This window comes from Charadrius vociferus, unplaced genomic scaffold, assembly GCF_000708025.1.
Source record: "Charadrius vociferus isolate BGI_N301 unplaced genomic scaffold, ASM70802v2 scaffold366, whole genome shotgun sequence".
NCBI classification, from domain to species: Eukaryota; Metazoa; Chordata; class Aves; order Charadriiformes; family Charadriidae; genus Charadrius; species Charadrius vociferus.
The window spans coordinates 787,221-809,657 of record NW_009648900.1 but is presented as its reverse complement, the minus strand read 5'-3'; the positions used below and the strand labels follow the sequence as shown (position 1 = coordinate 809,657).

The 22,437-nt window shown below is 36.5% G+C and overlaps 1 protein-coding gene across 4 annotated transcripts in view; it reads right to left on the bottom strand.

The window, feature by feature from the left end:
* The window catches only part of TAX1BP1 (Tax1 (human T-cell leukemia virus type I) binding protein 1), a 62,666-nt gene that overhangs the window by 1,236 nt on the left and 38,993 nt on the right, over positions 1-22,437 (bottom strand). Inside the window, exons 9-16 of one of the 4 annotated variants that reach the window (XM_009887182.1) lie at positions 21,265-21,411; positions 19,524-19,617; positions 18,246-18,364; positions 16,866-16,991; positions 14,858-14,929; positions 8,744-8,918; positions 8,260-8,408; positions 599-684 (exon numbers count right to left, since the gene is read on the bottom strand). In XM_009887182.1, the coding sequence (XP_009885484.1) occupies positions 599-684; positions 8,260-8,408; positions 8,744-8,918; positions 14,858-14,929; positions 16,866-16,991; positions 18,246-18,364; positions 19,524-19,617; positions 21,265-21,411 (968 nt within the window). Of the gene's footprint in view, positions 1-598; positions 685-8,259; positions 8,411-8,743; positions 8,919-14,857; positions 14,930-16,865; positions 16,992-18,245; positions 18,365-19,523; positions 19,629-21,248; positions 21,412-22,437 lie in introns of all 4 variants that reach the window. The other 3 variants (XM_009887183.1, XM_009887184.1, XM_009887185.1) reach the window with 3 other exon arrangements.

The window sequence follows — 22,437 nt, the reverse complement described above, 5'->3', positions numbered from 1 at the left end:
CCTGTCGCTACCGATGTTACGAGCTTTACTTCAAACTTAAATTTGAGCAGATTTTGTATCTAAGCAAGTATCATACCGTGAATTTAAATGTCTTGGCTGAAAGCGCTCAATACAGTTAAATTAGTTTTACAGAGGAATTCCAAAATAACCTGGCTTTTTAAAAGCTACCTCATTTTGACATAATTCCAGCTACCACTGAATACAAATCTATTGAACGTCTTAATAGCCAAGCAGTTTCATGGGAAAGCACTCTCTCTGCTCATAAATGCTTGCTCTTAGCAAACATAACACTTTATAAAAGCTCTAAACTTAGGTTTCACAATTAGGTTGGAAAGAGAGAGGGGGGGAAAACCCAAAAGTTATTCATTCATTTACTGAAGAAATTGTCCCCATTCCGTCAAAAGAAGGTATAACACAAATAGTCTTCCCAGTCTCCCAGCATATTCTCTGACAGTTAATTGTAAACCAAATATTCATTGAAAGTTCTTAATAGCTTTTCATCTGCACCCCCCACCTTTGAGTAAAAAAAAAAAAAAAAAAGTCTAGTTATATACAAACGTATCCATGCCATTAAAGACCAATAAAAGAGAACATTTACCTGGAATCAAAGCAGAAACCCGTTCCCCGTTCATGCAAGAGAAGACTTGGAGGATCGGGAGCAGAAGGTACAGTGTTATCATCGTCCTATTTTAAAAAAAAAAAAAATTAAAAAAAAAATTAAGTAATACCCACTAGAAGCAGCTTTTTTCTTTCCCCTCCAAAATACATTTTTCTCATTGAGCATAAACACAGATGAAAATTACCTTTTGTTTTATAATCTCTGCAGCGTAAAGTTTTACTTTAGCGTACAGAAGGCCATCGTGGTTAGTGAAAGTGAAAAGCTGAACACGGGCTGCCTTTTGACTACGCACCCGGAGCAGAGGTCCGCGCCGGCACTGCTCCTACTGATCCAGTAACTGAGGGACTGTGCGTCAACTCACTGCTAACGCCCAGGGACCGCGTCGGAACAGAAAAACCTGTGTTAGACTGAACGCGGGGCATTAACAGTATTTTATCCAGAGCTAAAACTCAAAAATAAATTCTAGGCAACAGAATGTCAAGTCAGACTTTAGTCTGTCAATTTAAATTTCAGCAAGGGGGAAAGAGACGTCGATTTCGATGCACGTGCTTGCCTCCCAACGGTCACTTTGGAGGGATCTGCCTGCGCTGCTCTCAGCAGCCGAGCGTGTCACACCTTTGGCGCTGCCACCAGGGACATCAGCTCAGTTGCCCAGTTTGGCTGCTCCCCCTCATCACCTCTGTCAGCTGTGCTCTCCCTTCACCCACACTAATGGCACATAAATAGCTGCAGCAGGCACTGATGAGGATCGCTCGGCTGATGGACAAGCAGGTTTGCCCTGGAGCTGCTCTCAGGTTCGGAAGGCCAGTCGGCCTCTAGGGAACGCGCCGCTCCTCGCTTCTCACAAAAGAAGAAAGAAATCTGCCCAAAGTGGGAAATTCTCAAGGAGAAAAATAAAGAATACCGCCAGCAACCGGATTCTGAGTTCTCTTCTGACAGCAACGGGTCAGAGCACTTACATTTTGCAGGGATTTGGGTTGGTTTTGTTTTTTATTCCGTGATGATTCTGTTGTGAATTAATATTTAATGATGTAAGCAAACACAATTAGGGAAAAAAAACAGCAGAAAAGGAAAATAAGAAAGCAGAATGAATATCAGAACTGTGTTTGCAAACCTCTTTTAAAACTATTTGTTAGACAGCATCTCAGTTCTATTCTGCTATTAGACAACGCAGCACAAACCCTACTCATTTCAAGGTGGGAATTCAGCAAGATTTTTGAAATTCCAGTTAATTTTCCTTTTCATCTCAAGACGCCCGACATGCAAGAATTGCAAATTATCTAGCAGATCTTCAAAAACAGATACACGAGAGAGCATATGTAACAGCATACACGCTGTATGTTTCGTACCGATAGCTACTACGTATGTTCAAAGATACCTCATTTTTAGGCTAACATACTTTGTCCTCATGAAGAGTTAACGGAAACAGAGCAGGATGGCAAGATTCCCTCAATATTTTTCTTCTCCTGACAACAGCTGTTTAGTTTCAACCATTTAACGTTTCCATTAAGCAGCTAGTGGGGCTTGCTGTGACAGATGCTAGCAACAGACATATTTTCCTGTCTAACTTGCTTGCTTTGCACCTGCAGTAAAAAGGGCATACGGGTTTTAAAATATTATTTGTTCCTTTTGTCACGGAAGAGGTAAGATATATGTATTAAAAAAGAAAAACTATTTTAAGTACTCTCATGCTACAGTGCTACAGCTTCTGTAGTGCCAAAAACATGACAATGTGCTGAATACCAGAGTGTGAGCAGACCAAGACTTATCTGAGAAAATGAAGGCGCATCTTCCTTCAAAAAAAATAGTTCCGCTACAAACACAGACCTAATTAACATTTAAATCTTTTAGGAAAGACTTTCTTATCATTTTTTACTGATTCTCACTCAGTTACTTCTTGAACACCGGGCATTTTGTCACAGCACTTATTAATACTTGGTCACAAATGACAAGGTGGGTGAGGTGGTACTTTGGTGAAAGGGCTCTTCAGTCTCAAATTCCTGAAGTACGCTTTGCTTAGGACAGATTAGCAGACCCAATGACAAATTATTCAATAGATTAGGGGTTATTAATTTTAGTTGAATAAGGAGTCAGGATTTACCAATGCTAAAGATGAACTTGGTATATAAGGGCATTAACCAAAATTATGTGGCTAACACGATAGCGATGGGTCTCTTTTCCCATTCAAAATTCTTAACACATTCAACAAAACCCAACTTTTAGAAAGGGTCTTTACACAGACCTGAAAGAAACCGCTAACCTGAATCCCCAACTGTCACGGAACTCATCATTCCTGACTTCAGGAGGCTGGATAATTAGGTTAACGAATTATAAAAAAATGCCTTTAACTATTATCATTGGACTGTAACTATGACTCTTGCAGATCATCACAATGAGTTGCACAGATCATATGAATCATAAAGATATATATAATATTACACAATAAAGCATGGTAAAAAGAGGGGGTTTGCCACTAGAAGAGGAAAAAGGGAAAGCCAGATATTAACTGTCGGAAATAAGCACAACTCGCCTAGTTTTACCAAAACTAACCAATTTTGTCTTAAGTACTTTTTTCTTGACTACAATTGTAATCAGTTCCAAGATTGCCAAACAGAAATTAGAAACAAAGCCATATGACGCTGCACAAAAACCACAGACCTGAAACAATCCCCATCTCCCATTTCTACAGATCATTTTAACATGCAACAGTGAGAGAAGTAACACCCATCTTAAGCTTTAAACGATCCATGAACGGCCACACCGCTAATATACAGTGTGGGCAAACTGGAAAGAAAAGTACCTACATTTTCTTTCTGTGATTCAGCTCTGCTGTGGGAGTGAAATCAAATGAACTTTTTTAGGTGTCTCTACCTCTCAGGCAGCAGTCTGCTCTCCCAAGAGGAACCTGGATACCAACTGCTCCTTTTATGTCTATCCTATACAAAAGACAGCAACTGGCTGCCAGGGTAAGACCAGGCTAATAAAATGTAGTGGGTTTTTTGTTTTGTTTTGTTTTTTTCTAGAAGAAAAGCCATTTTGGATTCATCTCAAAAAAATATCCTGACCTGGTTGTCAGTTGCCAAAAGTTACGCCACCCCCCCCCCAAATTTACTGGGACTAACAACATGGTTAAGAGTCTCAGGATAGTTATTCTGGGCTTACTGCCAACTGTAATCAGGACTACATTTCTAAAACTCACACTTTAGTATTAAATATATATACGGTCTGTTTATGGATCTCTCCCATACATACCTGCTTCTAGAAATTATTTGCTCCAAATGATTACATTTTGGTCAATTATGGGAGAATGAGCAAATGGAAAGTTAGTGCTGAGCAGATGACGACAGGAACTTGGGGCAAGTCAACTACTCTACACAAAATCCCCCACTGTGCGCGTGCTCATCTGGCACGATTAACACAGAGCAGCTTATCCTTCTCAGAAATCATGGTTTAATTGGCCTAAGAGTTCCAAAAGCTAAAGCTATGAAGCATTCCGGAAAGTCTTCGAGTCATGTAAAACTGATAATTTTTTCATGTTAACCAAATCCATGGAAGTGTCCATTCCGAAGGAACAAAGTTTTAGGAGAAACAAAAGCAGAACACAATAGCAACGTTAAACAAAATTTGTGATGCATTTGCAGATGTATCCTTACTTGGTCTACAACTCGGAGTAACTGAAGACAGTAAAGGCAGCGTAAGTCTCATTATAGCAGGAGCGTCACCATCACCTGATCTTACACTGCTAGTTGAGATAATGGGCAGTAACAAGAACGTCTTCACTGAGAAGGAGAAAGGGAAGGCTACTACGCTTGGGGTAAGAGCAACAGTGTTCTCCTTGGCAATGTGGAAACTAAGTTCAGGTCACATTAGGAGCAAACACCTCAGCAGGAGGACCATCTCAATCATGAGCTTGAGGATTTTGTAACTTACCAGTTGGAAAGACAAAATGATTTTGTTGAGGGTTACAAAGCAGCTGTACTCCACAGAACTGAAGATCAAATCATTAGTTGCAGGTACCGAAGCACCTCCAGGAAAATAATTCATGCACAACTTTATCATGAAAAGAACCCTCTTAAAGTGGGTTTATGGCATCTGTGATGTCTTTCCTTCTATGAAGGGGAATGGTACACACCTTCGCACCCACCCAGTACTACAAAGCTATGCAAAATTCCTGCCTCACTACGCCGAATGTGCTCTTAAGGAGCGTACAGAACATCTGACAGCAGAACGAGAAAGAAGCAGTGAGTGAACAGAGACCAAGCTGGCGCCCTTCTTCCCCATTGCCAACCAAAAGGCTAGTTACTATCTTATGCCATACATCTAATCTATTAATATAATTGAAAGACTCTCAATTTCGTCCTTGGGATAGACAGAAAGATCAACCAAGGCTGTCTCGCTGGGATTTTTAAGAGTTGCATTGCTAGAAAGTAAGCATCATGGCAGCCACATTAGCTCAAGAGGCTGACAGTTTTTCTGGAGGAGACGACACATGGGATTCCTATACAGAACGTTTGCATCAATTCAGACAGGTCCAAGATATTTCACTAAAGAGAACAACTTCAGTTCAATTAAAAGAATCGGGTTTTACCACAAAAAAAAAAAAAAAAAAAAAAAAAAAAAAAAAAAAAAAAAAAAAAAAAAAGAGAACTAAGGAGTCCTGACTTCCTCTGGATTTGTCTTGCATTCCTCCTAACGCTTCTCCCCCCACATCATCTCATGTTCTCTTCCTGTTTAGTTGGATTAGTGACCAGCTTACAGCCCAATTCAGGCTGCTCAGCCAGCTGTTGGCTGCCTGTTAGAACGAGAATTTATTAAGGTCTCTCTCTTCTCCCAAGCAATTGTCAAAAAACCTGCAGGAAGTCAGTATCTACACCTCTACCACATGTCAGATATGGCTGAAGTTAGCAGAAGAAAGCAAAACCAATACCCAGAAAGAAATAAAAAATAGGAGCAAGGCAGCAAAATGAAAATCTGAACAAACTGGAAGAGTATTCCATTTTGAGCAAACACCAGAGTACAGATGATGAGAGAATAGGTACTCCACTTACGTCAATTCACAGCACAAGTCATGCTGTACAAGTTGTTTACATGCTGGAATGGTCCAATGAAGGCAAAGGCTTTAAAACTCGACGACTATCAACATGTAGAGTGAAAATGTGCAACTGGACAAATGCACAAAGACAAATTCTAGGTTCTTTCCCCAGTGCCAAGGAAGACACGTCGCAGTGGCACATAGAGTAACTCAACATATACAATGAAAGAAGGTCAAGTTAGTAACAGTGCAGAGATGCAGTTCGTAAGTTTGAAGCAATTCTACCTAATTCCCTGTCCAGAAAACACTTCTGGGTAAAGCATTAAAGTTTTCTCCTCTGTCATTCAGATTGTTTACAAAGTTATTCAACTGCACACGAATGTAAGCAGCAACTACAGCAGGTAAGTTTGACTTGCTAGACCCCCTCATAGTTTGCTGACCTACTCTAGATCTAGGCTAGATGAATATCCTAAAAGAAAGGAGCTCCCATTTCGGGCCTTCGTTCTGTAGAAGCAAGCCACAAAGCTCTTCTCACACACGAGCACTTCCCTACTGTCACCTTATAAACTGAAAAAAACCTAATTTAGTCATATCTGAAAAGTTTGTTTACAGTAGTGCACATACAACCTCTACTTCATCCTCCTATGCATCGTAGTATTGGCCCAGGGTCTCAAAGATCTCTCATCTAAAATAAATGATGTAGACATGTTCATCTTCATAGGTAAAGCACCACCAAAACAGCCATGAAGTGGTGGAAGCGAGTACAACACCCTCAAGTTCTTAAACTAATACAACATGTAGTAAGAGAAATGTGGAGAGGAAGATGACAGAAGTCCACACAACAGTATTATTTTAAACAAAGCAGTAAGACTACCAATCCTTTCCTTCTGGGAAGAAAATCCTGCTCCACCAAAAGGCTCCACATCTCACTGGTTTAAAAATGCACAAAATTACATCTTAGCTTATTTCAAAAACCAGTACAACAAATACAAAATAATAAATATGAAGAGATTACTATTTGCTGTTTCTTCCGCACAAACAACAGGCTCCCTTTTATAATGAATTACCTACATATATGGAAATTTTCACGGGTTATTTCTTTAAATACTGCATTGGATCTGTTTTATCTTTGGCATACAGTCTATTTTTGGGAGAAGCAAGCAACCGAAACTCATTTGAAAGTAAAACAATAAAGATATAAATTACTTGATTTAAAGGCACCTTTTCTCAAGTTGAACTTTATTTAAGCCTGTTACATTCTATCTCATTACAAAAATCCAAGCTGTGTCAGCAAATGAGCACAAGACTCTAGCACTGTTTCTCTTGGGTTTGCAAGAGGGCAAAGCACATAGATCAGAAAGAACACCCTGCTAATTAAACTGCAGCAGATGACTAAAGAAGAGAAGAGCTTGTCATATGCAATATCTACGTCAAGAACGATCAGATTAAATATGCAAAATGTGAAGTAAAGGTGGGCAACAGCATTAAGCTCACATTCTAGATCTTGAACAGACTGCAAAAGTTCTGACAGTTTCTCTAATTATTCACAGTAATGGACATCGGGGGCAAAAGGTAGGAGGGAGAAATACATTTTTCTCCATTATAGGTGCTGAGCACAAGGGCTAAAATCATGCCTGTCTGAACACTGATCAGTTTCTGCAAAGGTTAATAGCAATTAAATGTGGCAAACTAGACTAAATGAGAAACAGGTCATGATACCACTGTACTTGCAAAGAGCACAATACTTTGCAGAAAGGTATTTCTTGTTTAATATTTTTTAAGGTGTGAGAGTACTTAGAATAAGAAAGAGTAATGAGCCTGTTCCTGTTCAAATGAAGACATACGGTCCAGTTTATTACAGAAGCCAATTTACTAAAACCATTTCTATACTAGAACGTGCAAGTTAACTGTATCAAAAAGAACAGCTAACTAGTTTCCACTTAAAATATACAAAGCCCTAAAAAAGAAATCACTGAGAATCTGTCACTTGGAGTTTAATGAGCTTTAGGTAACAGTCAACTAGCTCTTCCACATACCTGTCTAACAGCAAAAAAACCATGCAAAATGGAAACTGATAAATGCAGATTTGCAAAAGACAGAACAACAGACTAATACATTTGAATGAAGTATCTAATACAAAACAAATTTTCATTCAGCATTTAACTGAAAAGACTGGTGTTAGAATCCTTTACATTTTTACTACTTCTATTACAATTGAGTTCCTACACGCACGTTATAAAATGAATAAGACCTGCCTGGCTATATTTTGAGCCTTCATTCTACCACACAGGAGAGAAAAATCAGAATGAGTGGAGATAACTTGGATTTTTCTACTGTAGTATTTTAAAAGATTAAGCAGCTACTGTCCTAATACCAAAACAAGCTGTTAGTAACTCAAGAGACTGGAGGAAAAAGTATATTAGCATCAATTAATGTGCAGAGTTTTTTCCTTCAAAGCAACCAAAATTCACCAAAAACACTGTTCAGGGAAAAGGTAAATCAATTCCAGATTTACGTAACAATAAAACAGGCTTAACAAATACTGAAAACCTATGTGCAACTCTTGACTACTCATCAGTAAACATTAAAAAAAAAAAAAGTAACTTACATTGTTATCCTCAGGATCTTCTAACCCGTCAGGCCGACTAAGGTTGCGTGAAGGCTGACTACACACCACATCATCTTCCAGCTCCCAAAAGGAAGTTCTAACGGGTGGTCTTTGGATCTCATCAGGATTAAAAGCGCCATCTGCTCCATCTGAAGAAAAATTATTTAGAGCATCTTTGTTCAGGAGACTTACTATTTTGAGATGTGCTACCTGACATTTAAAAATCACAACTTAAACACATTTTTGTTTTAGACAATATAAAATAATAGCAGAGAAATCACCTTTTTCAAAAGGTGTTTCTTTAAAACTTTACTGATTCTCATCAGTAAAATAAAGGCACTATATTGATTCTCATCAATCAATAAAGGCTTTGTACACCAGTATAAAGATTGTTGGTACTTAACCAGCATTAAATGAGCCATTGCTTTTGAAACAACGAGAGAAAAATTATATTGAGTGGGGGTGGTGTGTGGAATGTACTGACCTCTTCTTTCCTGAATTGCGTAAGGGTTTCCATATTGCAATACTGGTAGTCTACTTGGCACTGCAGGAACTGGTCCATTTTCCTCCGAATATGGGTTGCGAAAATGTAATGTCTGTTGTGAAATTTGTCCTTCCATCATCCTTCCAGCTTGATTTCCTGGTGTCCTGCCAAGTTCCTAAAGAATGCAAAGTTTAAAATGTATGGAGTCCTATCAAAGTTTGAAGTTTTTATGAAATCTTTTCTATGAAATATTTAATTTTTTTAAAAAAATACATCTGCTAACCTTCCCACTGTCTTTTCATCTTGATCTAGTGCCAAATACCCCACAAAACCCAAAAACAGTCAATAAAGAAAATACAAAAGAAACTTTGAAAAAATTTTTTCTCGTTTTGTCATCAGTTAATGTAAATTCCATAAAAAGAACTGCCACATTTTTCAAGAAACATCTGCATCCTTTTTACAATGAAGAAAAATCAACTAAATAGGCAAAGAATGGGTGGATTAACAATAACAATTAAAGATAATGTGCAGTGAGAAAAGTTTTTTAACGTTAATACTAAAAATAAAATAATTACTTTTTTCGTATCACACCATACCATTCAAGAATGAACCGTTTTAGTATGTGAAGTACATATATGTACATACTTGACATAATTCCCTATGAATTTGCGAGCGGCAGATATTTTAAGAACCATTAAGTACATTGCACTGGATCCTTTCTGCTATCTAACAGCTGGTTGTTGACCTACACGAAGTGTAACTTAACACTAGCTAAGACGAGCTCAAGGCTGTTAGTTTCAGTAGGAAATGAAGAATGTTACAACAAACTTTTGCTCAATGTCCTTCACATGCACACAAACACAGGGAAACTAACCAGCAGAGAGAATTTGGAAGCAGTCTTCAAGTGCTCTCTACAATGGAACTTCCTTAGAGCTACCCTTACTTGTAGACGCGGTCACGCATGCACGTTAAGCTCTGTACGGCATTTGCAGATGTGTTAGATGGAGCTGTGTTTAAAACTGGAGGACAATTACTTTGTTCAAATGCAGAGATCCTATCAAACATATTCACCTAAAACCATACCTACAGAGGCCAAGATCTAGTACTTTTCCTTGGTCTCAGTTCAATTTTTAAATACGTAATCGAATATATTAAACTGGTTGAAACAATTTTGTCCTTGTTTGTGATTACGCTTGGTGATTGTGTTCCACTAGTAATTATTAGGGGGTTTAGTACTTATTATTATGCCAAAATATTTCTATTACCATTATACCAAGTACAGCCAAAAACTCTCTTGTCCTAGGCACTGCTAACACAGCTGAAATTTTTGCACGTTTCTCTTTTTTGTGAGCAGAAAGAAGAAAAAGGGATGTTTTCAATTAATATATAGTATTATCTACAATGTTGAGAAGTGGTCTGAGGCTTGCAATGACTGAAGAGATGAGTACACTTTCAAGCTGCACTGTAAAGCGGGCAATCTAGTTGGTACCTTTGTTCTTACATTCAAAAAAGACAGACTATAATCTATTAAAAAAAAATTTACAATCTTAATGTAAACAAAGGGAAAGGGGAAAAAAAGAGAACAATAAAGTAACGAGTCAGCATGTTAAGCAGTGGTTTTCACATCAATAGCATGAAGTTATCAGCTTCTTAGTGGGCAGGAGGGAAAGGCTAGTTTGCAGGAGTACCCTGAAGAAAATACTGTTATTTGGTGGAAATCTCTCTCCAAAACATAACAAAATAGCATGGAAAAAACCACACAAAGTATGCACACTGAAAACGTAACAGGAAAACGATGAAGCATGGTGTCACAGATCAATTAATGGTATTTTAATAGGGGAGGAATGATGACAGAGAATGGTAGGTCAGGAAAGATCTGGGAAGGATCCTGGAAGCATAACAAGTAGCTCCTGATAAACACAGTGCAGGCTGACAGTCAAAACAACGGGCTAGGAAAAGGCTGTGTACCCTACAGCACTTTCTGAACAAAAACAAGTGAGAAAAGGTTTCTCCCGTCAAGGCCAGAATGGGCTACAGCAGGTATGACAATTCTACCGAAATTGCAGGCAAGATTTTTAACTTCACGGACAGCTGGGAGGAGACCACGTTACAGCTACTTTACATCAACAGGATTTATGTAAACACCGGGATAACAAAAAAATTAAAAATGGGATCGAATGAAGACAATTTGCTCTATCATTCTGTACAATAACTGAGGTATGGTGGTCATGCCACTAGCAATCATGCAAAGGCCCCTGAATATATACGTAAACTCAGCACTAACTGCTAGACTGATTGATTAATTCTCTATCTTTGATAAATTTCCGACAACTGATTCTACGACATAAAACTATTACTCAAGATTGGTATTTTCTATTTATATTAACAAATAGAAATTAGTGCTATTTTTCACAAAAATAATCTAGACTAGGTTACTTATTTCAAATATTTGTACTACAAGCATCATATGGAACAAAACTGCACTTGTCTAATTACAAATAAGTGGATTTTAAATCCATGAAAAGTTGTATTTTCATTCACAGATTTCAAACTTCCCATGAAAACTAATTTGCCCTCTACGAACTTAATAAGCAACTTCTAATTCATCCTTCTTCCTCTTTCTTCATATCCTCACCTATTTTATACATGTATACTTACAGTTTAGCAAGGGTTTGTGCGTAGCTTACTTCCAAAATTCAGTGTTTTCATCCAAAATATAAAATTGCTGAATTTATTGAGGGGCTTAAATGGCCTGCTTTACTTAATTCTGTTGTTTAAATATTTGTGTAAGAAAGGCGATTAATTCTTTCGGAAAAGCTTAAACAAAACTCTTCAAAAAATTAATATACTCAAAATTCTAGATTCTTGCATATAATCCATAGAGATACTCATTATTACAAACTACTAAAGGGTTTTTGTAACTTATAAACTGTTAAAACTCTAAGCCAATATATATTATAAGACAGTAATTAAAGTGACTTAAGTGTGGTCAGTGTATCAGCTGTAATTCATCCAAAGAAAACTCTTTCTCATCCTTCTGTTTAATAAAATGAGTAAAGGGAGAGAGAGCATGTATGCCAAGAATATCCAAAGGAATATGCCACTTACAATTCAAAGCCCAGCAAAAAATTCTGAGATGTAAAAATGAAAATAATAATTCAAAAATAGAGATTGTTAAGACATATATGCTTTCCAATCATTTTGTTCCTTCAGCTCAGCATTTTCTTCTGGGTTCACGTTTAATATTTGCTAATGTAATGTTAGCTAAAACCTCAAAGATGGAAGTGTGCCTTTTCCTGAAGAGATTTTAAATTGAAACTTAAAACCAAGACTCCAATTACCAATTTCACTACATGACAAGTAAAACGTCTCAGTTATTAAAAGGAACAACTCAATATATTTTTCTTAAAAACAGGTAGACTTCAGCCATTCTAGAATACAAAAATGCAAAATCAAGTAGCAATAACTACTCTGAAAACAAAACACCATTCATGAAAAAAGACTGAGATTATGGCAACCTGGTCTAGTGGAATGTGTCCCTGCCCATGGCAGCGGGGTTGCAGCTAGATGATCTTTAAGGTCCCTTCCAACTCTAATCATCACTTACTGTTATATACATACTATCAGGTTTCAGACATAAAGGGTTTGGACTCCAACAGCAACATCATAAAGTCATTTTCAAACAGGAAAAAAAGTAGTATCTACAAATGGTAAGGCGGCTTAGAGAAAGTTATCTTTTTGGAGCACTGGGCATAAAACCAGTAATGTTTATTTTCTTTCTGATACGGGACAACGCAATTTCTGCCTAACATCCTTCAAGTAAAAATATCCTCCTGTAGGTATGATATAAAACTATGCTAGTGTTACTTTAGATTTCTAGACTAAATTGCATACGTGACTGAAATGGTTAGGATTACATCTTAAAGTTTTAGTGAGCGTGTAAAATCTAAATAATTAATCTTTACTCAATACAAAGCACGAACAATTAATTATCAGTGAAATTAATATTTTCCTTTTTTAAAATCAATTCCTTCTGCAATATGGAAGCCACATAGAATGAGAGGTTGTGGCATTAATGCTTTCATTTTAGCATCACATAAGATTAAAACAGAATGTAGATCAAAGTGACTGTAAAAAGGTGCTATAAAATAGCCTTAGCCAGAAGTTGGATAGCTAGGGTAGAGACTGATTAAAAAAAAAAATGAAAAAAAAAAAAATCAAAGTCTATATATGTATGTAAATAAAATGTAAACCAAGTAATTTTATAGGTTTGAAGAGACAGCAAATGAACATTTTCAGTATGTATGTTTGGTGACATTTGCAAACAAACACTGATAATGGAGTATAAATTGAAAAGCTGTTTACTATACTGTGCTTAACCTTTTAAATCATGGTTCCAGTCTATCAAGGCACTTTGATTCTTCTTTGCAATGTAAATATCTATAAATTTGGTAGACAATGTTCCAAGCTTTTATAAGCCCCATACATTATTATTACAGTTGTTCTCCTTATGTGTGGTGTTTAAAATTACCCTCTCCAGCTAAACTAGATTCATCAAAATGCAACTTTTATTTTGCTTTCTTTTGAATTAGAAAAATATGAGAGACATCTATTAAAAATTGCATCTCTGGTAAGAAAAAAAGAAAAAATCATTTAAATACCAACTACTTGAGAATCTAGAATTTTACAAAACACTTAACTAGCTTAATCTGAAATGAGTTTAATTTCAATTTATCAGTACACGAATTCCTGGTTTTACTAAGTATCTGTGAATACTGGATTTTTTAAGTAAACTGAACAATCCTAACTTTTCCACAATATCAATACTATCTGAATGTAAGAAAGACATTTTGTTATTTCACTTTTCAGTAAAACCTAGCTTTGATTAATTGTCATATACTACCTTAGAGGTACTTCCAACATTAGAACATTAGCATTCATATTTCAGAATGTCTGGTTTAGCAGTAATGCTAATGAATTTGATTAGACAGTGAACTCTTGAAAGTAACAATCCATTTTCTATCACATATTTAAAAATCAGAGTACTGTTTGTGTATCTTTCTCTTCTGAAGATCTTTTTCCAGTTGTAGTTTACCGAAGTCACTACTGTCACATGTCAAGGTGCTCTTATTATTACAAGCAGTCAATAAGAGAACTGTGGATGTCAAAAGGATTTGGCTGTATGCACACATCATGAAGAACCTGGAGATTATACTGCTGAAACATCTCCGTCTCTAGTTATAGGACAACATTGGATAAAAGCAAAAATAATCCTAACCAGTGATGGAAAAAAACTGTCACGCTAGATATGTACCATTCATGTCTTATGCCAGGATTCCAAAGGGAATAAGGTTTATTAATTGTGCTGCCCGTCAGACAGTAACTCCTGAAAGTCTCTGGGAGAAAGTCTGTCTCAAAGAAATAAAATTCCTGCAAGTTCTGTTAACTGATGTTCCTTTAGAGGCCTGAAAGACTGCAGCATGAGCTCAATGGTAAGCTTTTCTATTTGGTCAAAGAGCACATGCACTAAGCCGGTACCACCCTCTAGCCACAACACAGCTTGAACCTCTTTCACTAAGAGAGAAGAGGCTGGAAGTCTCTTGTAGAAAAACAGTGATGCTGATGAGATGAGAAAGGAATATAGAACAAAAACTGGCAGCAGTTCCTGTGTTCTGTATAGCTAGCTGCAATCTCAGATTATTAATTTACAAAGAGTAATCCCTATCTGCAAACAGAATACTTATTTTAGATCCTGGGTGGAATATCATTCCAGACAGAAAGAAAGAAATAATTTTTGACACCGTAATATTTTTGTTAGATTGTATGTAGAAAATATTCTAGAACACTATTACAGAACTATAAACGACAATATTTTCAAAGGCTGAGTTAGTTTTGACAAGTTGGTATACTAAGGTGTACATTTAAAAAAAAATATTAGTATTATTAACAAAATTTTTACTTTAAAATGCTAGTTCATTTTGGCAAAATATCCGAATATGGAAAAGTATATTTAAAGAGCAAGCAAATTCTCACTTAAAAATGAAATGCAATTCCTCAAGCCAAAGAACCTCACAAGTGTTAATTTACAAAACTTAACAGGAATCCTGACAATACCTTCTCACTGGTAAAGAGTTCCAACTGTGATGCCAGTTCCTTTATGCGTCTCTCTTTTTCCGCCAGCTGAATCTATATAAAAAGAAGTTTAAGGTTCATGTATTAGTGAATAGGAACTATTTCCCTGCATGTTATATTGTGAAAACAAGAAGTTCAGTGATTAAGTTCATCTTTCAGATGGAAATTATTTTGTCTACTATAGTTACATGCAAATGAAAACAGTAGTTTTTCTTTTTTTTCATCCTAGTACAAATGAAAACCAACAATTCTCCCTAAGTTTATCTGCTGGATAGCAGGAGTACATTAGCTGCCTTCTCCTGCCACTTTTCAGGGAACAGTTGTGGAATGATAAAATCCCAGGTTAAAAAAACAGGAGTAGTGCCAGTAATACTAACAGCAGGAAAGACACCGCTGCCCAGCAGCGGTTGCAGGTTTGCAAGCCTCACGTCATTATTTCTACAGGAATTTTTTGGCAACCATTTCAGTGACTTATTTCATTCACTTCTCTCCAGCTCTTATGTCCCAACACAGAACCGAGAACAAAAACCTCCTCTTACCTCAAAGACACTACATTTGTTTCACTAACATTTATCTACCTTGTGTCTCTGTTGTGTGCTCTGGGAGGAGACGCAACTGACACATTACACAATTCTTCCAGGCTTCCTCCTTGCTTCAAAATTATTATTTAAATAATCTTTCTCTACAAAGGGCTACTTTATTTGGATTCCAGTTACCTTGGAGACTGCCTCTCCACTTGTTTTTCTAGCATAAAAGGTCAATGCTCTGCACAGTTACATATCAAAGTTTTTCAGTTCTGAAATTCCCTCTCCTAGTTCAGGTCAGAGAGAAATTAACCAAGTGGGAAGAAAAGCTGACTTTTTCTCCCCTACCTGCACACTCCTGAACGATAACAAGTTTTGAATTGCAGTCAAAATGCTTTCAGTTTTGGAACCAATTATTTATTAGTCCTGCTGTTGAGAAGTTAAAAACAGACTTGGTTTACATTAAATTATGCATGGCAATTGATGACTGCTAATTAATAAAATTAAATAAATTGCAGAGAGTCATGCATTTTATAAAACTGAAATTAGAGCTTTGAAAAGTGTCGAAAAAGGACAGCACAGCGTACATGGAATGCTGAAATAAGCTCTAGAGTAATTCAGTATAACAAAAAACTGCTGTAATTTCTAATGGAAAGGGGTTCCTACTAGAACTGACATAATCACAGTTTAATTTAATCATTGCCCATCACAACTGGCAAAAAACAGGCAACAGAAAGTATTCAGTCCTGACAACTACACTATCACCATTAGACTGAAAACAAGCGTAAAAGTTGGTCTTAAGGAAATTTGTTGCTCTTATCTTGTCCTTGTTGACCTAAAAAGCCTCTTCAACATATGTATTACTAACACACAACCTCAAAGACTAAGGCCCCTTGTAAGCTAAAGCTGCCTTGACTTCGTGGTGCATATGTTACATCACTCTAGTAAAACTATAGCTGAGATCCTCCAAATTAAAACAATTCTCTCACAACGATTTTAAAAACAGTGTATCGCTCATCTTGTATGTCTCCTTAATTCAGAAAAAAAATGCATAAGATATTACTACACTGGTACTGCAGCATGCAATACGAAGGTTTTGGACAAACACACCAATAGATATTCCTGTTAGTATTATAGTAAGTAACAGGAAATTAGAACTCTTTACCCCTTTTTTTTTGTCCCGTAATATAAGATTAACACCATTAGAGGTTTGTCCAAATCCACAATATTAAAAGACTGATAGCCATTTGGTAATATACTTAGCAGATCTGTCTTACTTTTTAAAAAAAAAAAAAGCATTACAAAACTGTTGTTTCTACAAGTGCAAAACAGAATTTCTATTTACAGCAAAAATACATTTAGTGGTTTTCACCATTAAAACTCTTCATGACTTGAACTATTAGAAATAAGCAACTATGCCAAGAACACGATACCATTCATTGTCATAAACAAAATCTGTAACTTACTTTATACTGATCCTCCATTGTTGCTAGCTGTAATTTTATACCCTCATTGATTTTCACTTGTTCTTTCCACTTCAGTTCCAGTTTAGCTAGTTCATCAGCATAAACACTGCATTTCATCTTCTCATCCTAGAGTAATGTATACCATGGCATGAAATATTTACAATTTTAAGGAATTTCCCCTCCCACCCCCAACAATGACACCGCGTAACTCCATGCTTTTCAAACGAGACCATTTACAAATAGCTTTCCCAACAAATCATGCCCGGCTCAAGATGTTGAAGAGGACAGGACCCCTGAACACTGCATAAATGATGTTCAATACATATTTTTTCCTTGCTTGAGTTTTCAACAAGCTGATATTTCTCTTTAGCTTCACAGTTTCAAAGGGTTTTTTTATATACCTAATACTACACTGTAATCATGACTATCCTTTCAAGTGTCTCGCTTCAATACAAAACCTTTCCCCATGCAACTTTTACAACCTAAATATCTTTCATCCAGAAGGTCAAAGGCAAAGCTTTCCTCAAGCAGCACTACAGAAGAAATAGCCAGCAGAAGCTAACGCAGGCTCTCCCATAGACAGGGTAATGCGCTGAATTACATGACAGTTGTTACATCCTGGAGAGCACATTAAAATAGAATAATCTCATTGTGATAAATAAGAGAAACAAGATGAAGAGACAAGACAACACGCAGAAAGCATTTCTAACACAATTCTACAACAGTCAACTTTTCACCAGAATCAATGATGCAGTACTCCATCATCATACATACACCCAAACTGGTTAAATTAAAATCAAGTTAGAACTGACGGGTATTAATATTTGAAGGGCATTACTATTGTAGCTGCAGCACTACTGGTGCCCAGTTTGGTCCAGAGAACCATATAAATGCCTTTATGTACGACTGAGCCCAAGCTAGTAGGCAACACCCACTCGGACGTCAAAACACTGTAAAAGCCCAAGACAGTCAAATTTGTAGGAGTTATTAGACTTGAATGGCATATCAGGTAAACACTGCTATACTTGTTCTAGACATGTTGCTGTAAGCCAGCTAATTTGATTTATAAAACCAATTACACTTCAAACATAATGAAAAAAAAAGTATTCAAAACCTTAAGCATAGAAGTAGTATTAGTTCTGTTCATTTGTTCGACTGCATCTGGGTTTTCCTAAGGGATCACTGTCTGGACCCTCCAACACCAGAGGTAATCAAGAGCTGACTGTATAAAAATGTGTTTTTTAACGTTAAGATTTCTACCATAATCGCAGTGTATCACACAAACAAGCACAGCAACTCAGCTGGGCAGGCTTTGTGGTTTTAAGAATTAGCACCTATAGCTACTTCCTGGTCAGCTTTCCGAAGCAGCCATTTACTTACTGCCAACATTTGCTTGCATTTCTTATACTTCTCTGTTTTCTCAGCAATTTCTTTATTCATTTCACGTACTTGCTCCTTTACCATGAATTCCGAAACTATGTCAGATGCAATGGGGCTAACTGCAAACATTGAAGAAAAAACAAGAATATTGATTTGTTTTGTTCCATAAATAAAGTTTGTATAAGAGAGATGACAGGCCAAATTTGACAGTGCATCAAGAACAGAGTGCTCCACGTTATCTAAGCAAACAGTTTATCAGAGACAATCAGTATCAGGTGGCTAGTGATATGTAAGATCAGTAGCCATATTGGCATATCTATGTTCAGTTCTCTCACACATTGAAGATGAACATAATAAATATACACACACAACAAAGGTCAACATCAAATAAAAAACCAATAGAAAGACACGTCTCCCCTTAGCTCCCAAGAAAGTAAATACCAGAATATATACATTATGATATCAAGCTAGGCATTTTATTCTTCTGTAAAAACATGAAGTGCCTCAGCAATCTACTTCATCCTGTCACATACTGTAACTGAGCTTGCTAGGATTTTATTTGTTTTAGGAAACACTTGTATTTACTTAAGACAGGAGGAAACTGACAGAAATTACAACCTATAGTCTCTATAGACAGAAAGAATGTGTGAATTATAAAGTAACACAAACAAAATTAGTCAGCATTTATGGGCATTTATCAATTTAATTTGAATAATAAACCAGGCTTAGTTTTAACCTATTCTATGTTTATGTTTTAGAAGATTAGTTTCATAAGAACTTAAGAGTTCATAAAAATTATAACCTAGTTAAACATTTTCTAATAAACCACTACGGCCTATAAATCATGAGAACAGTCTGTAGACTTGACCTTGCCGTCACATAATCAGAACTTCTCAGTGATTAGATTTTAGAGTAGAATGCTACAGCAGATAGTCATTGTAAGAGGACTGCAAAACTACTATGCTATTGTACACAATTTGCAAATTCAGGGAGGTCAGTTTGTTGGGTTGGTTTTTTTTTTTTTTTAAGTGAACTGCTTATTAGCTTGGCAAAACCGGCACAAATATCAGCTGAACTGTTTTGAAAAGATACATGAAGTTATTTGTGAATGTTACCACTTGAAAAAAAAGACACATTCTGGGTGAATTTTCACATTTCTAATCATTGCTTTACTAGAACGAGTCCACATACTTTATACTATAAACACTATTAAGAACTACTTCACATAGACAACACTTTCAGGCTGATACAAATAGACAAAATTTAAGCTGTTAATACCTGGAGATGCAGGCAACTTTTTGTTTGTAACGACGGCAGTAGCTGTCTCAATGTTAGATGCATCTGTCAGTTTCTGTTGATGCCCTGCAATTTTCTTTGTGAAAAGAAATTTTGTTTCGGTATTTAATTAAATTAAAGCCAAAGCACACAGTAACGTATAGCTTGCACTATCATCTCCTCCAAAATTGGACTAGATGGAATTGCTCATTAAAACCGGAGATTTAAAATAATAATTAAATAATTTAAATAATTTAAATAAGTATGCGAACACGTTTAATTCTAATACTATAATTGCCTCAGACTGACTTTTATGTTATAAAGTTCTTTCTTTCCTAGAAACAGTAATTTCTACACAAATTATTAGAAAAATCTCATTTTCTAGAGAATCAGTTACACTTAAATCCATCAACTTAAATCTAATATTCCATTAGAAAATGAGTTCTGGACTTCTGGTGTCAACGTAGTGAAATCTGGTTTTTGTTATCAGATGTACAACATAGCCAAAGATGTGGAAGATTTTTAAGGAAAAGCCACAGGTGTTCTGATATGACACCTCATTCACCATTGACCTTCTGGATGAGAAGACAACTTTTTGAAGTAATCTGTGGATCAAAGCAGGGTAACTACCCCATTTGTTCTGTGGATAGCAGAAATATTTAAGTCTGTTTTCCTTAAGAATTCATATTTGTACACTTTCCCATTGCTCAAATGCCTTCTCCCTCGTTTGAGTTACTTTCCGACTCGATCACTAATTTTCACCAAATTCTGAAGAACTTTCTTCTCAAATCTGTTTGAAATTCACTAATAGCTTCAGTTACTAGGTGGCATAAGACTCACATCATTGCAAAAGCATCATTTATTTATGGAACAAAGCTTAGAAGAGTGGCAAGAATGCAAAATATATACGTAATACAACTATACACTATGTCATGGAAACTTTCTCCCCACTTCACCTTGAAATCCTCCTCCAAGTTCTCCATTTCCCCCACTTCTGGGTTTGGGGTTTTCATAGACTCATAGAATGGTTTAGGTAGGAAGGGACCTCAAAGATCATCTAGTTCCAACTCCCCTGCCATGGGCAGGGACACCTTACACGCGTTGCTCAAAGCCCCATCCAGCCTGGCCTTGAACACTTCCAGGGACGGGGCCTCCACAACTTCGCTGGGCAATTTGTTCCAGTGCCTCACCACCCTCAGAGTGAAAAAATTCTTCATAGTATTTATTCTAAATCTCCCCTCTTTCAGTTTGAAGCCATTACCCCTTGTCCTATCACTACATGCCCTTGTAAAAAGTCCCTTCTCCAGCTTTCTTGGAGGAGCCCTTCAGATACTGGAAGGCCGCTGTAAGGTCTCCCCAGGGCCTTCTCTTCTCCAGGCTGAACAACCCCAACTCTCTCAGCCTGTTTTGGGGTTTTTTTGTGGTGGTACTGAATAGCGGTAGTAATTACGGATTTTTCCCTGTTTCATTTTCAGAATTCTTCCTTGAACAATGTTATGCTTATGGGTTCATCCAAACTCTGTTAGCTTTCTACTTACACCAGTTACTATCAATCCTATGCTTGGTTTCTAAAACTATCTAAAAAGAACCATAGAAGTAATTTAGCTTTATGGAAGAAAATGGTAAATTGAAGAGCTTACTGCATGTTTTCATCCTTTTTAAAACCACTGGGTTTTGCAGAAGGAAATGAAATAGTTGCTGAAAAGTTACAAAAAGCAAGTGCAATTTCTCCCATTCTACTTACTGCCTGTTCTGTAAACTTGTTTACTTGTTTTTGAAGTTTTTGACATTCTTTGAATTTTTCCTTGTAATGGTCAGCAGCCATTTGCAGACGAAGCTTCAGATCTTCAACTTCTCTGCGAAGTTCCTGCTCCACTGTGTTTGAAGTTTCCTTAAAAAAAAAAAAGAAACTATTGTCCCTTTTGTTCTTTTGTTCAAATACCACTATTTCCCAAAAAATCTTTTTTCAATTAAAGAAAGCATAAAGCTCTATGTAAGTAGAGAAGAAGTTCCTATTTTCTTTGTGAGAAAAAAAGGAACACAGTAGTAGAGCAGAGATAGACGCAGCATCTGTGCTGAACTTCATTTCAAGGAGGACACAGTGAGGGAGTAAATACACACTGGTATAATACCAGAGACAGGTAAAGAGAATTCTTGTTCTGTGAGTTGATGAATGCACACCAAAAGTCTGAATGCACACCAAAAGTCTGAATGCACACCAAAAGTCTAAACACCTGCCAGAAGGTGTTCTAGCTATCTTACAGACAAATATAGCCACGTGGCAAAAATGGACACACCACAGACTATGTTTCCACTGAAAGTGATTCAGGTGAGCTGTTACATTGATATACGAGTTGAGCAAGCTACATTCACCAACTGGATCTATGCTGTACTCGGATACTTTCTAGTAACTTAAGTGATTCGGATGATCTGCTACTTCTTTCAGGATGCGTTTCAAAGACATTGTGTACAATTTTAATTCTTAGAAAAAACATGTCATTCCCAGATATTTAAAACATAATAGTTCTTTTGAGGGTTGTACTATTCACTTTGTATTTACTGCATTATTTTGAAAAAATATATTGAACAGAACAGTAATTAAGCTGCTACATCATTACAGTAATCCTAGTAGCTAATTAATCCAATACAGCTGCAGTCCCAGAAGATCCGGTACAAAACCCACTTAAGTCAGAATGATGAAACTTATATTGCTCACTAGATTTTTATCCAAGATGAAGAAAGTCAAGACAGTTTCCATCATATTAATATTTCTATACTTATAAATACTAAAGCAAATTGATTTTGACCACAAATATTTGAAGGAAGAATCAAGATAGACTGAATCAATAAGGAAGGAACATTATTAAAAAATTCCAACTGTTTTCTTATCTAAATGAATTAATGCTACTGCGGCTCA